The sequence below is a fragment of the Parastagonospora nodorum genome, assembly GCF_000146915.1.
Source record: "Parastagonospora nodorum SN15 chromosome Unknown scaffold_4, whole genome shotgun sequence".
NCBI classification, from domain to species: domain Eukaryota; kingdom Fungi; phylum Ascomycota; class Dothideomycetes; order Pleosporales; family Phaeosphaeriaceae; genus Parastagonospora; species Parastagonospora nodorum.
In genome coordinates, this window is record NW_001884552.1 from 72,684 (window position 1) to 85,412 (window position 12,729).

The 12,729-nt window shown below is 50.4% G+C and overlaps 7 protein-coding genes across 7 annotated transcripts; 5 read left to right on the forward strand and 2 right to left on the reverse strand.

Annotated features, from left to right (window-relative positions):
- Positions 1–476: 476 nt before the first annotated feature.
- Positions 477–2,000, reverse strand: SNOG_02587 (hypothetical protein; the record flags this gene model as incomplete). The annotated part of the gene is made up of 3 exons (XM_001793137.1): positions 477–931; positions 1,114–1,190; positions 1,264–2,000. The coding sequence occupies 3 exons, from the start codon at positions 1,998–2,000 to the stop codon at positions 477–479; spliced, it is 1,269 nt and encodes a 422-aa protein (XP_001793189.1).
- Positions 2,001–4,263: 2,263 nt separating this feature from the next.
- SNOG_02588 (hypothetical protein) lies at positions 4,264–5,368 on the forward strand (the record flags this gene model as incomplete). The annotated part of the gene is made up of 3 exons (XM_001793138.1): positions 4,264–4,369; positions 4,425–5,158; positions 5,216–5,368. The coding sequence occupies 3 exons, from the start codon at positions 4,264–4,266 to the stop codon at positions 5,366–5,368; spliced, it is 993 nt and encodes a 330-aa protein (XP_001793190.1).
- Positions 5,369–5,445: 77 nt separating this feature from the next.
- Positions 5,446–6,469, reverse strand: SNOG_02589 (hypothetical protein; the record flags this gene model as incomplete). Its single annotated transcript, XM_001793139.1, has 3 exons — positions 5,446–6,135; positions 6,186–6,331; positions 6,385–6,469. The coding sequence occupies 3 exons, from the start codon at positions 6,467–6,469 to the stop codon at positions 5,446–5,448; spliced, it is 921 nt and encodes a 306-aa protein (XP_001793191.1).
- A 1,339-nt stretch (positions 6,470–7,808) lies between these two features.
- On the forward strand, positions 7,809–8,109 carry SNOG_02590 (hypothetical protein; the record flags this gene model as incomplete). The annotated part of the gene is made up of 2 exons (XM_001793140.1): positions 7,809–7,824; positions 7,943–8,109. The coding sequence occupies 2 exons, from the start codon at positions 7,809–7,811 to the stop codon at positions 8,107–8,109; spliced, it is 183 nt and encodes a 60-aa protein (XP_001793192.1).
- A 901-nt stretch (positions 8,110–9,010) lies between these two features.
- Positions 9,011–10,719, forward strand: SNOG_02591 (hypothetical protein; the record flags this gene model as incomplete). Its single annotated transcript, XM_001793141.1, has 6 exons — positions 9,011–9,328; positions 9,381–9,725; positions 9,788–9,980; positions 10,005–10,015; positions 10,133–10,272; positions 10,321–10,719. 6 exons carry the CDS (start codon positions 9,011–9,013, stop codon positions 10,475–10,477), a joined length of 1,164 nt encoding a protein of 387 aa, XP_001793193.1. The 3' UTR covers positions 10,478–10,719.
- On the forward strand, positions 10,712–11,347 carry SNOG_02592 (hypothetical protein; the record flags this gene model as incomplete). The annotated part of the gene is made up of 1 exon (XM_001793142.1): positions 10,712–11,347. The coding sequence occupies one exon, from the start codon at positions 10,712–10,714 to the stop codon at positions 11,345–11,347; it is 636 nt and encodes a 211-aa protein (XP_001793194.1).
- Positions 11,348–11,757: 410 nt separating this feature from the next.
- SNOG_02593 (hypothetical protein) lies at positions 11,758–12,362 on the forward strand (the record flags this gene model as incomplete). Its single annotated transcript, XM_001793143.1, has 2 exons — positions 11,758–12,277; positions 12,325–12,362. 2 exons carry the CDS (start codon positions 11,758–11,760, stop codon positions 12,360–12,362), a joined length of 558 nt encoding a protein of 185 aa, XP_001793195.1.
- Positions 12,363–12,729: the final 367 nt, after the last annotated feature.

The following is a 12,729-nucleotide window of genomic DNA, read 5'->3' on the forward strand; positions in this document are numbered from 1 at the left end:
ATTATAAATCTATCGGTCCTCAGTCAGAGAGCACTTTCGATATCAAGTAATCGCCGAGCCTACCAGAATCTTATCCATTTCACCTCTGAACCTCTCATGTGACCTTAAAGCATAAGAAGCGCGGCTAGACGCAAAAGAAACGCTAAAATCTTGTACCAGCTTAAACGGAGACGCGCTGGACTGGATGAGAAGGATTGAGAAGAGCAACAAGAAAGAGAAGAAATGGACAGGTATTGGACGAGGAGCCAGCGTCACGGGATATTTTCCTTAGTGCTCTGGAACATAGCAAGAAACAACTCTGTCCGTCCACTCGGCGGCCTTGAATGAACTCTAGACGTATATCTAGTAGGCCCTTGGCCTTGGAACTCATACAATGAACTTGTCATGTTGCCGATGTAACCTCAACTCAATCACATGGTTCCATCAGATGATGCACATCCGCATCGTCCAAAGGAGAGGCTGAATTTTGAAACTACTTAGGCAAGAGCGATAAGACTGCGTACCGGTCTCGCAGCTAACCAATTGTCCTCGCCAATCTCCGCAATGTTTACTCTATACGCTACACCACTAACCCATTCGATCTGTAATGCTATGATGGTCACAGGATACTCAGGAATCTCTCGCACAGCCCGTCTACTAACAGCAACAAAGTCGAACCACTGCTCATTGAAGCCTCCCGTAGCCGAAGCCCAATGCTCGCCCTTGATCCGACAAGCTGTTCCTATGCATGCACCTTCCATGTTGTGCACGGTTGGCCTTGAGTCCTGCACATTGGTGCCGACGTTTTTGTGGTCTGTAAAAGTGAGTTGGTTGGGAGGTCGCACGAGGAAGCGAGCGGTGTCGGCCCAGAAGAAGAGGAGATATTCGTCCGCGTAGGTACTCAGAATCTCAGTGGTGAGGTATGCCAGGTGGATTTCTACGTCGCTGAAGGCTACTGAGGAGGTTTGAGATTGAGGGGTGAAGTCTTGCGGTGCACCGGGATCTTGAAGTGCGAGGAATGATAGAGGATTACTGCGGTTCGTGTAACAGACAATGGTGGGTGTCTCGCTAGATCAAAGGTCAGTTTTGTTAGGAATTCCTCCCCGTGAAAAAGGGTAACGGTAAAAAACATACCACTCGGTGCGGTCCGTTCCAACGGAGCAATGCGCATGCCCAACCCACCCCAGCCACGACCAACTAGGAAACTGAATCTGCCGATTCAGCGAAGTCATGGCAAGTTTCGACACAGCGCTGCGTCTACACACGCCGTAAATCGTGTCCCACGAAAGCGCCAGATTGAATCTCGAGTAAGGAAGTGCCCAGAGAAACTTCTCGCCCGTGGTGTCGCTGAACATCTCAATGATCGCCGCGAAAGCATCGTTGTAGTCGCCAAGATAGCTCAAATCGCGCTGGCTAAAGCGGTCGACGAGGTTGCGATAAAGGTCCCACGGCGACTTTTCTGGAGACAGACTGGAGAGAGTGAGGTCTTGGTATGATGTAGAGGTGATGGATCGGCAGCGCAGGTTGCGGATTTCGAAAAAAGCTTCTTCGGAGAAAGACGCACATGGACAGTCCCATGACACCTGCTCTTCTGAGAAGGTGATTGTGCGCCGACTGAGGGCTTTCTCCTGCATGGTCCATGCGCGGCGGTTCCATACACTCGTGTCAATGTCGCCGTGTCCTACGGTCCATGATGAGCCCAGAGATTGTGGAAGGCTCTTCACGCTCGTCACTAGGGACATGCCTGGTTCACGATTGGTGGGAGCGACTACAATCGCCGTGCGCTGCTCGTAGTGCCGGGTGCCTGCTCGCAGTCCTGGTAAACCGGCATCCGAATGGGCCCCAGACGCAGCAACAATTGTGGCGAATGCCGTCTTGTATACGCCATGCATGTTGTTGATTTGGATCTGCTGATCAGCGGCGTCGTTCTGGATGATGCATAATGCGTCCACCCATATATAGTCAAAACCAAGCAGCTTCGTTAGCTCGATAGCATCCTCGATGGTTTGCGGGACTTCCATATTTCTGAGCGAACCTGCACAGCCGAGTTGCTGTACATTCTCCCTCAGTAGTTTCGTCTTCTGATACTTCGGATGGCCCCAGACGTAGCTCAATGCAATGTATCGTATCTCGCCTAACGGCTTATCACTGAACGTGACGATGCACCTTTGCTTGACATCGACAAATCGGACGGGGTATGTCAAAGGCAGGTCAGCGTGTGTCACAATACTTTGCACATATATCAATTACTCTGCGATCTCCTTCCCCAATCTTGCCGAACATATTCCAACATGCTCGTTGCTACAGATATCGATCCAGCTCCGAAGGAGGCCGACATCCAGCTGTAATGCGCGAGATCTAGCTCCGAACAACATGGTACCAGATACCTCGCTCGCCTCATAGCTCTTGCCACGCACCATTACATCCATGGAAGAAGACCTCTGCGCGTGAAGAGCGTGGGTAAGATAAGCTAGACAGTCTCCATATCCCCCCTTATCCAGATTCTCATGGGCCGTAACCGTCAGTCTCTGCAGGAGAAAACCAAGCGCCTGAAAAGGTACTACCGTGCCAATACTTCCGTAATAAGCGCTTACGGCGCCGGCTGTTGCCACGAAGCAGACATCGGGGCGGCTAAGGTCCCTTTTGGAATGGCCAATGGCGCCTTGTCTTTCGATGATGTGGGCAAACAAACCGCAGAGACCACAGCGAGAAGCGCGTTGCTTTATTCTTTCGAGCGTGCCTATATTGATCCTGGAGGTAGCATCGTCGCTTTCAGAGCCATAGATATGTGCCGCGTTTCGGCCGGCGTAGAGGTCGTTCACTTCTGATAGCGATGGGCCACGGAGCGCGGTGAAGTCGATGCTACGACATTGATGACAGAGTGAAATTGCCATGACGGAAAAACATCAAACAATGTTCAATACTTGAAGGAGGTGGCGACAATGCTGTTTGTCCCGGAATTGAGTGTAGCGCTCGAAGGCACAAGGCTAGCATACTGTAGGCGCGCCTTTATCCAATCATGCATGCACGGTGAGCGGCAAGGCTCTCCGATTGTGGTTGTTCAGCCTTGTGTGTCTTCTCCGTCCCGCTATTCGCATTCAGTTTGTATTGGTCCGAACTCGCTAAGGCTTGTGTGTTGGTGGCCGCTTACTGTGCACATTTAGCTATATCCCCGCGCCTGGACCATTGCACCCATGGAAAGTGGCATAATTAGACTCTAGGATGTGCCACATGTTGAAAGCTGTTCAGACCTTTACGAAGTCAAAAGAAGTTATCGTTCATCCGTAACCAGCGATAGGGCGGTCCGTCGGCATCCCGTTCCCACGATAGTGCATGGTAATTATCCTCGTATATACCGTCTAGGGGCGCTGCTTAACTCTCGACGTGAATGAGCTCTCTCACCCAAGCTGGAAGAATACGCAGGAGTCGAGAAGTCTTCTGATTCAGGCCAGGACGATCATGTTGAAACAGTAGACCAGGTGCTTGTATGGAACATTCGGGAGCTCTGATACGCACTGTGGAATATTGTTACACGAAGGATGTAGTTGAAAGCCGACAAAAGAAGACATAAGAACGAGACTGGCAGTGACATAAAATCCAGGATAGAATGCAGGATCAAACATCGCAACAGATGAGGAAGATGGTGTGAGTCTAAGGCGCAACAATCGACGATTCAAAATAGACCCATCGCATCGGCCAGATGCAAAGGATTAAGACTTCGATCCCCTTGCCAGGGAGAAAACCGGACCTGTCCTTTTGCTCTTTCTTTTTGCTCAGCCTTTATCTCGATGGAGGTTCTAGTCATAGTAAAGCGTCTCATTAGAACAGGAGTATGTCTGGCAGTATATGGAATGGCACTTTTGACCATACTTCGTGCCTCTACCAGTCAGCGAGGCGTAGCAAATCATGGCGATGAGGCGTTCTTGGGTGCCTACCAGGCGATGCCAAGCCAAGACTCGATTTGTTGTACGTGAGCAAGTTAGATTCTGATTTCCATGCAGATAGACGACCATTCTCTATTAATGCTGAACTTGAGCATTGCCATGTTGTCTTGACCTGATGTTGAGGAGGTCCGCTCGGAAGAGTTCCGCACGTCTCACCGCCCTTATTGCCGCTTCCAGTGACGGCATTCTGCCCGTCCTATCGGCATAACTATCACTCCCGAATCCCCGTAGGTTCATGGCACCTGCTGGCGTCTCATCCTGAATGTTATACGATTGAAGGTACTTTGACGAAACATTGCCGACTCATAGTCACACATTCCTTGGATCGCTTAGACCAAATATGACTACAGAGATCCATAAATACGGTACAGACGATGGCTGGCACGGAGTAATCAAGGAAGGCGGGGAATTTCCGCCAGAGAAGGATAGGTACCACTTGTACATAGGTGTGTATACTGCATGTCTAAGCCGCATGCTGTAGAGGTTTCTGACGCATTGCAGGTCTCTTCTGCCCTTTTGCCCATCGTCCAAACCTTGTTCGACACCTCAAGCACCTCACTTCAACCCTCCCTATATCAGTTGTGCGTCCGTACCCTAAAGGCGAGCCTGGCTGGCGCTTCGATGAAACGTACCCCAATGCGACGCCTGACCACCTCTTCAACAGCCGGTTCATGCACCAGCTCTACTTCCGCGACGACCCGGCATATACTGGCAGATACAGCGTCCCGCTGCTATGGGACAAGAAGACGAATCGTATTGTGAATAACGAGAGTGCAGAGATGTTGAAGTGGCTTCCACATGCTTTTGATTCAACCATCGAGGATCAGAAGATTAGGGAAATAGACTTCTACCCACAGGATCTGAGAAGCAAGATTGATGAGATTTCTCTATGGCTTACATCTCTCATCTGCTCTGGTGTGTACAAAGCGGGATTTGTATCGACACAAGAAGAATATGAAAAGAACGTCGTGCCGCTATTTGCTGCACTAAACAAGCTCGAAGACCTTGCCCATAAGAACGGTGGGCCGTACATACTAGGCGAGAAGATGACCGAGCTGGACCTGCTGGCGTATCCGACGATCGTCAGATTTGACACGGTGTATGTTCAGCACTTCAAGACTAACCTGGGTATGGTCCGGCATGACTATCCGGTGCTCAACAATTGGCTGAAAAATCTGTACTGGAATGTGGAAGGGTTCAAGGAATCGACCGACTTCAAGCACATCAAGGAGAATGTAGGTCTCACCTTGAATTCGTGCGCTCAAACTTTAAAATACTGACAACTCTTGCAGTACACCAAAAGTCACTCCGACATCAATCCTCATGCTATCACGCCTCTCGGACCTTACCCAGACGTCGAAGAGGATTACGAAAGTGATTGGAGCAAGCTGAAGCCTGGCAAGGTTGCACATCCGCGAGTGCTCGAAGCAATGAGTAAATTGTAGTTGACTGTGACATTGCTGCTTGCTGTACATGTTCTATCTAAGTATAGCCCTTAGGGGCAAGATTATAAGCACCGGGTTTACATCGCGTTAAAACCAGGACTCTTCGCATTCTTTGGCATTCCGCTCCAAGGTCTTGATGGTCGAATGGATCGCACCTGTGTCTTCTCCGGATTTAATGGCCAAGTTTCCTCCTTCTCAAAATCTCCGGAGTACCTGCTTGACTCGCTCAATACTGAGACTGTGCGAGGAGTTCGCGCAATCTCTTGCGCTAGAGCTCTCTCTTCCTCGGTCTGAGGCATGCCGTCCAGCTGCTTCGGGAGTGGCTTTCGGGGGTCGTACAGGGTAGGTGGGCGGCTTCGCGGCGCAGGAGGCACGATCGCTTGGTATCCGTGTCCCATTCCAAGTGCTGATGCTGTTGGTTCAAAGGAGCAGCTCTCCTTATCCCGCACACCCATGCACGCACGAACTAAGGCTGTGATGCTGGTGCTGAGAAGGATGAAGCTTGTGCAGCCGGTGGTAACGACCAAGCCCCTGCTTAAAGGAAGGATCATGGTGAACATGGTAAGGTCCGCAGAGTCGGCTGTTTCGAGCTCTTCTCTGGTGAAGGCAAGCAGCGTCCATGCGAGGCTGAGTGAGCAACCGAACGCTGCGATCATGGCGCTCATGGAGAGAAACTCGACGGGGACGCGGATGGTTCCCGGGATTTTAAGGCCTCTGACGACTGATGAAAGAACGACGAAGAAACTTGTAAGGAATGCGATGGAAGCCTATGGTTGTCAGCTTGGGTTTCAAGCATCGTCTCCAGAAAGGAACTTACGGCAACGATCGTTATCCAGATTCTCGAGGTCCCTTGTGTCGCCGCGATGAAGAAGTCGCGCCATTCCTGCGCTGTCAACGCCTCCGGCTGAAGTCGTTGTAAAACTGCGGCTCCACGCGTCTCTATGTCCTGCTCAACGAATCTGGCTATCGGACACTGTCAGCATATTGTATATCTTCTGGAGGCGAGGCTGTCTTACACCACGCGCCCAGCCCAACCACTATCAATGTAGAGATCAGGGCAATAACCCTGATGCCCATGAGGACCTTCATTCCCACACCCATAATTACGTGGATAAAAAGCTAAACGAATGTAAGAAAAAAGCGCAGGCCAGCTGGCAGCAACTCGCAGAGTGCTTTCGAAGGAAAGAATGTAAGTAGCGCGAACGCAGAGCAAACAAAGTGAAGAAGTGATACTCAGGCTGAAGTGTCTTGGTACATGGGCAGAACAAGAAGTTGCCATGCGAACACGGATCGGACGCCTTGGAGCCTTAGGAGCCGCATGTACTTCGGCGGTATTTTGCTACTCCCATGTGTGCGCAGTGGCTGATACGATGCAGGAACACCTGCGTATGCAGTTTGAGAAGAAATGGCACGGATGCGCAGCTTCTGCGCTCGGATGTTACCGTTAGGATGGTCCGCTTTCGTTCACAGTGACAGACTGTTCCACTTGTACGAGGAGAATGCTGGAACGATGTTCAAGCAGCCAGAAAAGCTGTACACGCAATTGGGCCATTGTTTCAATAGGTTATTCCGGAGTGGTGGTATCCGCTCATGCCTCAGAGCACGTGGGGCGCAGTCTATTATGCCAAGGCAAGTCCAGGATCGCAAGGCTTCCGAGCGAGTAATAACAGCGGTGATCGATCCTTTTCCGAGCGAATTGGTGCTGTTGAAACCTGTCTGAGGCATCAAAGTCGGAGGTTGTGATGCAAAAGGTGTGGCTGAAACACGCGACAGGCCTCGCTCCAACATCATCGGTTCCTGCACACACCGCCAACAACAAACTTGTGGGGTCGCGCAGAGCCTACACGACATGGGGGGTGACAGCCGTTGATACGCACAGAATAATTATTTCGATGGCAGAACACAATGTTCTCTTTCGATGTCGGAAGAAAAAGTTTCTCGCTAGGAAGATGGCGAAAATTTGCCCGAATTGTATCGCGAACGGATAAGCTAGCCAAAGACGTACCGTAGGTACACCCTGAGGTCGGTTTTGAACAACGGAGTAGATCATGCGCGACTGTCTGATTCCTTACATGCTGTGACAGTGTCAACGTGGCGAGGATATGCCAGCGTACGTATTTGGACAGTGACGTCAATACAAGCTGCGAAGTAGAGCCATGATCCCGGTGGCCCCACGCTGGCTACTATCTGCTGCTTGCCCATGTGAGCTCACCAACATAATTTCAAGAATTACTAGACTCTGAACTTGCATAAACTCTCACTACCGACACAGGGCAGTTGATCGCGGGGATCAGAATAATGCGATTCTATTGAGTAACACGAGCGCTAGTGCAATCTCGCATATTCAGATCTCTATCAGGATTTCTCTCATCGGTGGTCATTGTGGGGTCGAAAGGGAGGATTGTCAATGTGACAGCCTGACGTACCGCAGTGCCGCACGATGCCTGCGGCCCTAGGTATGTGTATGTACGGCACCGCGGGGTCTAGCACTAGGCGTTATCCGTGTCGAAAGCACCGAGTCAACCACAACATCTCATCGTTCGTCCCTAATCCCAAAATCAAACGAGTTCAAAGCTTGCCTCACTGTACTCCAAAATTACGATGGTCCCAATGAGACCCTTGGTCTTCACCCGATTCTCGTCCTGCCGGTAATCGTGATCCTTGCAACTCTCAGCCAGCAACGTCACAATTCCCGTTACAGTGCGGAGAAGCTGTCTCCTACCATACAGATTCTCAGCTGACCAGATACGATGGCATCCACTCTGCACACAAGAAAAGCAGTAAAGTCATGGCACTACTTTTGCGGCAATGATGTGCTGATACTGCATCCAACGATCTTTGTTTGCAATGCGCAGCAAGTGCTTCTCTCACACACCATTCTCAGCCCTCAGACATTTCGAGCTGTTCATTTTTCCACAGAAAGTTCGGATACTGTGACAATTCTGCCTAATCCCAAAGCCATGTTCACTCGAGTCATGCTCGGCATCACAACATGATGGTATTATTAGTATGACTGCAGAATTGGGCTGACCAATATTGAGCTCGATGACCAAAGATCAGTAAGCTCCGACGACCCATCATGGCGGAAACGACTGGATCATAGTTCTTTGGCTGATAGGTGCCCTGTTCTTCACAATCGACTAATGTTGTGCTACAAACATCATGGGGCGAACGAACATGGGCACAGAGTAGGCGCTGGTTCGGTTGAGTTTGTGGAAGCATGTGAAGCGGGGAATGTGAATTCCTAGTTGGGAAGTTCGCTGCAAAAATTGACGCAATTCATCCTGCGGCACACAATGTGGTATATAGCGGACACATGCTGAGGTTCTCTGTGCTTTCCAAGCACGAACATGGGCTTCGCAACAAACATGGAGGTTTCTGCGCTTATACTCAAAGCCCTGTTGGTCATCGTAGGTATCAGTCAGAACCCCAACTAAACCCGTCTAATCTCAGTAGGGGCTTTGCGCCATCACCAAAGTCTTCTACAACATTTTCGTGCATCCACTACGCTCTTATCCTGGGCCATGGTTGGCCAGAGCGACCATCATCGAGTCCCAGCGACATAATTTGAACGGTTATAGTCATCTTTGGTTGCAGAGTCTGCACGAAAAGTATGGGCCTGTCGTGCGATTCGCGCCGAGCATGCTTTCTTACATCGACCCAACTTCCTGGAAGGATATTTACGGCCACAAAGCCACAGCTTTCCAAAAGGCTCCAGAATTTTATGGGAAAGACATCTTTGGAGATCCAGCTGGTATAATCCGAGCGGACGACATCAGTCATGCCCGCCAAAGGAGGTTGGTGAGCCACGCTTTTAGTGATAAGTCGCTCAGAGATCAAGACAAGTTGTTGAAGGGCTATGCCGCAATACTGGTTGATCAATTGGCCAAGATAGCCGGAGCCCCTGATAATGAAACGAACATGCTCTCATGGTACAACTTTATAGCTTTTGATGTCATGGTAAGCGCGCAGTTGCATCGAGCAAAAGGCAGCGTCACTGACATGTCTGTAGGCAGACTTGACCTTCGGTGAAGATCTCGGCCAGCTCCGAAACTCGACATACAATGACTGGGTCGGATCAACATTTTACGTTGCAAAGTTCCTCGCGCTCAATGGCATAATCAATGCATGGGGTCTGGCAGGAGTGCTCAATCTAATCATGCCAGCTAGTCTCAAAGCAAAGCGAGATCATCACAAAGAGTTCGTGGTAGAAAAGGTTGATCGGCGCTTGGCGCAGAATACCACGAGACCCGATATCTGGACGTACGTGATGAAGAAGAGCAAAGATGGGGGTGAAACACTGTCAACCACGGAAATGCACAACAACGGCTCCACCTTCATGGGTGCGGGTACTGAGGTAAGTGAACCACGCATACCTCCCGAGGGAAATACACTGAAATGACATGCGTACTACTATAGACAGTCGCCACGGAGCTGTCTGGTTTGACTTACATGCTCCTGAAGAATCCGGATAAAATGCATCGCCTAAAAAGTGAAATCAGGGGTGCATTCAAGCATTTGGACGACATGACGACGACGAAGCTCAGCCAACTGGAGTATCTACAAGCATGCATTGACGAGGGCTTACGCCTGTATCCGCCCCTGCCTACAGGTACGCAAAGGGTAAAGCCTGTAGGTGGTGCGATGGTATGTGGTCGTTGGGTCCCGAGTGGGGTAAATCCATACTTTGACCCAAGTGCGACGAACCACTATGCTAACGACTCGCAACAGACTCTAGTCCAGACAAACTTTTACAGCCTGCAGCGTTCTCCGAGAAACTTCAAGAACCCAGATACCTTTGCGCCAGAGCGATTCTTGCCTGAGGGCGCGGAAGAGTATGCGTCGGACAGGAAAGATGGGCTGAACCCTTTCTCGTTTGGACCAAAGAACTGTGTGGGGAAGAAGTATGCTATATTTCACACTATTGATAACGTTGACTAACAGCTCTGCAGCCTCGCATACCATGAGATGCGTTTAGTGCTTGCCAGTGTGCTTCTGCATTTCGACTTGGAGCTCAGTCCGGAGAAGGGTAATTGGATGGATGATCAGCAGAGCTTCATTCTTTGGGCCAAGACGCCGTTGATGGTGAAGCTCAAATTAGCTACCTGATGAACGTGGATGGCACTATGTATGCAGGTCTCCACCCGCGAGGAAGCGCATTTGACTCCAACTGCGATGTTTGGTTGCGCATGCATGAACCGGTACACAACTTATGGAATAAACATATGCATTTTCGCGAAGCTTATGAATTGGTGTTTGTGTAGCTAACAAAGCCTCACTCCCTATAGGGACGATAGCTTTCCTAAAGACTACCTACTTACTACAATCGACTACACCACCAAAATGACCAACATCATATCCAAGCTCTTCGCGAAATTCACTCCACCTCGTCCTCGCTTTTTCATCCTTGAATACCTCCCTATAGAACTCCTCCTCCTCGTCTTCGCCCGCCTTCCAACCCGCGACCTCTACACCCTCACCACACTCTCGCCTTCCAACGCCGTGTCCGAGCACGCAAAACTCGCCATACTCCAGCGCGTCTTCCGCGCAAACTTCCGCATCCGCGCCGCGTGGTGCTGCTGCTCCTGCCAGCAGATGAACTTCCGCGACAAGCTGGCCTTGCAGAACCACCTGAACATCCTGCTGCATCCGACGATGTTGGATTTATGCGTTGTGTACACGTGGCCGGAACCGCGGCTTCTGAATCCACGCAAGCACAAGATTAGTGAGGAGCATAAATACAGGATCGTGTTTGCGCTAGGGGGAAGTGGGCGGAAAGTCAAGTTGAATGTTGCGCAGTTAAAGGCGCTGAGGGTGGGGGATGAGATTGACATAGCGCGGTCGAGGATGCAGCTTTTGACTTATTATTATACGAATATGGGGAAGAGGAAACGGCATGGGTTTAGATGTCTTGCTAGAGTGATTGCTGGAGGGTCTTGGTTGCCTGGGGTGAGGCGGTGTCCGCTTCATGATTGTTGATATCAAACGTACTCAACCCATGCTCGCGATGGTTGCTATGTGACTTGGAATTCGGTTCGGCGGAATTTTGTTCTTGGTAGTCTAGTCTCGGCATGCTTCTTGTTCCTGTATCGTTATGTAGCGTGCAGCACGATGCTAGTGTTCGGCCCCTCTCCCTTCACACAGCTCCCCATGAGAGGTACACCAAAAGTAGTTCCAACGATCGGAACCAGACTCTATTTCTCTGTGTATTGATGGCTTTTTTTCATAGATCAGGTAGCGTGGTCTAGAAAGCGTGGACAAATAGACATTGTCTCCCACGATACGGTCACTCACTATCACTCATCCTTCACCCAAGTGAGCACGCGATATTACCTTTTTCGCACACATCACGCGTCCCTACAAGCCCTGCATATATTAAGCCACCTGCCATGACCGGACACGCACAAAAGAAACCGGGGAGGATGAAGCGTCTCCTTCAACGTCTTATCACCCCCGTCCACCGCAAATTGAGCTCGTTCCTTGAGACACCGACGCCCAATGTGGAAGTGCTTCCGGAATCACTATGGCTTGCCAACAACAGTATTCCCGAGCAACAACATGCCACCTTCTACGATCATCCAATGGCTCACAGCTACGAAGATGCCTACAACGAAAACTCACGCATGCTAGTACAAAAAAGCACATCTTCTGCTGGGCAGTTGCATCCGCCATTCTCAGGCGCTGTCCGCCCTAAAAACCCTCGGCCAGAGCAAGGAGCTGCCTTTGGCATCCTCGACAGAAGACCCAGGCGACAACCTGTGCAACCTTCTGAAGCGCTACCTCTACACGAGAATTTGAAGTTGGCCTTCTGCCGCTCCGATTCGAGAGGCGGCATAACCATACGCAGCTTGCTGAGCTTGGGAAGTCTTCGCGAACCTGACACGTTACGAAATTCGAATAGCATCGTTGGTATGATGGAGGACCAGCGCCATGCGGCGAAAGAAATGAAGGGTAAGTTTCTGCCCGCCTCGATGCTGGAGCCTTCGGCGACTGACAGAGATGTGTCTAGAGATAAGTACTGTGTTTCGAACTGAAAGACGACACGCGCCAGTTGTTTTGGTAGAATAGCGATTGAGCTCCCAACATGAATACTCTTGTGCTCCTGAGCGCGGTGCCAGCGCTGCTTCATTTAGTACCTGGTTGACAATAATGTATAATGATCATGCCTTCAAAAACACGATTTCGATGTTATCGCCGCTTCTTCGTCAACGTTCTGGACCTCCGCCAACGCTCAAGGGGAGGCATATTCGAGCCAAGTTGAAGGCGGGGTGCCGGTAATAAAGTATGGTACGGTACGAACCGAACCTCAAAGCATCGAAAGCGATGTGTGGTAACGAATGAAAATCAACATCAGGCCTAGT